Here is a 1,663-nt window from a genome sequence, read left to right as displayed (position 1 = left end):
TTGTCTTATTCCATTGGCACAGTGTTGCAGTTACCTCCTTAATTCAAGAAAAAATGCACTTAATTTAAGAAAAAATAACTTATTGAGATTTACATTTGTTTGCAGTGTTGCATCTTATTTTTTGTATTCGTTTCCCACCTTTTCATGTTTAGGCGACATAATACTCTGCCTTCCCTTCTTTTATTCAAACTCTTGACAGTTAAGCTGCAGTTCAGTATTTCAGAGCCTTTCTAGAGCCCAACATCATAGACGGGCCCCATGTTGTACCTTTGATTGGCTGCTGGGGTTGTCCAGGACAAAAGAGGCCTTGGTGGCTTCAGGGTAAGCCCCAGCTTTGTACAGGGACTGGGCGTAGTACAGCTTGTACTCCTCCACCTCTGGGTGCAGCTGGGTGAGCTGTTCATAGCACTCTGCTGCGCTGCTGAAGTCCTGGATGTGATAATAGCAGAAACCCAGCAGAGACAGAGCCGCCCTGGACTGAGAGAGAAACAAAACCATACAGGCATTCAGAGAGAAACAGGAAGCTCTGTAATGTTTGACCAGAATCTCTTAAATCTCACAAACAATGAGATTAATCCTCTTAATTAACCGAGAACCTTGAGAACCCCCTAAAAATACATATAAATACTTCAGTATTAGTTTGTATTTATTTATACTTTAACAGTTTGCAGTTTCTCAGACTCACCTTGGTGTGTTTCTGAAGTTGGCCGTTTAGAAGCTGGATAGCCTCCACATACTGGCAGTCTCTAATCTACACAAAATAAAACAAGCAGACAGGTCTGGGTGACGTAATATCTACCGACAGGTTTAATAATAAGCCAAAAAAATGAAAAGAAAATAATTTAGAAACAATTAAAGTATCAATCATCATTATAATCATATAAATCTAATGGAACATTTACAGAAATGAGAGCCATAATTAGGACAAATTAAATGAACTTCTGTTTTCCCCAGTATTTATTTTTTCCTAATTTAATGAAGCAGCTGCGTCGCTGCTAATGTAGCCGTTTGACCAAGAAGCTAATTTCTGTCCAAGCAGCGAACTTCTCACCAGGCCGTAGATGGTCGCCGTGTGTTCTCCATCTTTAATCGCTGTCATGGCTTCCAGAAAACAGCTTCAGACTCATCAAACTTCTCGCTTTTCCTCCTAAAGCGGAGTTGTTTATCATAGCATCGGTGCTAGCTTGGATTCAGAGGACTGGGAAGGAATGCATAGGAGCTGTTACCTAGCAACGAGGTAGACCGGAAAAAGATAATAACGGGCGTCTGCAGCAGCCAATCAGGTAACAGACTTATATTGTAAGCTCAGCCCCCAACTGCACATCAACCAATGGGATGTTGGTTGTTTTTTATAAAAAGCCGTTATAAGATAAAGAGTAAAAAATAGTGGTTATATTACATTGGTATGTAAATAACTGTTATCTGTAATTATTAAGTAGGATTTTAATACATTATAAGTTCAAGTTTTAATTAATTCTCATTATATAATTGAGTATATATATATATATATATATATATATATACACAGACATATATATATGAAAGCTCTGACATATAATCACTTATATATAATAATAATAATAATAATAAATCTAATTTGTACCGCACTTTTCATTAACAAAAATCTCAAAGTGCTAGGGAATATATTTACTTGAGTATTTTT

The 1,663-nt window shown here is 37.0% G+C and overlaps 1 protein-coding gene across 1 annotated transcript in view; it reads right to left on the bottom strand.

Moving 5' to 3' along the window:
* Nucleotides 1–1,217, bottom strand: part of LOC107088929 (tetratricopeptide repeat protein 30A-like) — a 17,363-nt gene extending 16,146 nt beyond the window's left edge. The window contains exons 1-3 of the mRNA XM_015381397.1: nucleotides 1,052–1,217; nucleotides 686–751; nucleotides 268–477 (exon numbers count right to left, since the gene is read on the bottom strand). Of these exons, the coding sequence (XP_015236883.1) occupies nucleotides 268–477; nucleotides 686–751; nucleotides 1,052–1,099 (324 nt within the window). The 5' untranslated portion in view covers nucleotides 1,100–1,217. The remainder of the gene's footprint in view (nucleotides 1–267; nucleotides 478–685; nucleotides 752–1,051) is intronic.
* Nucleotides 1,218–1,663: the final 446 nt, after the last annotated feature.

The sequence above is a fragment of the Cyprinodon variegatus genome, unplaced genomic scaffold, assembly GCF_000732505.1.
Source record: "Cyprinodon variegatus isolate N-32 unplaced genomic scaffold, C_variegatus-1.0 Scaffold233, whole genome shotgun sequence".
NCBI classification, from domain to species: domain Eukaryota; kingdom Metazoa; phylum Chordata; class Actinopteri; order Cyprinodontiformes; family Cyprinodontidae; genus Cyprinodon; species Cyprinodon variegatus.
Note: the sequence above shows the minus strand (reverse complement) of the source record. Positions and strands in the feature narration are given on the sequence as shown.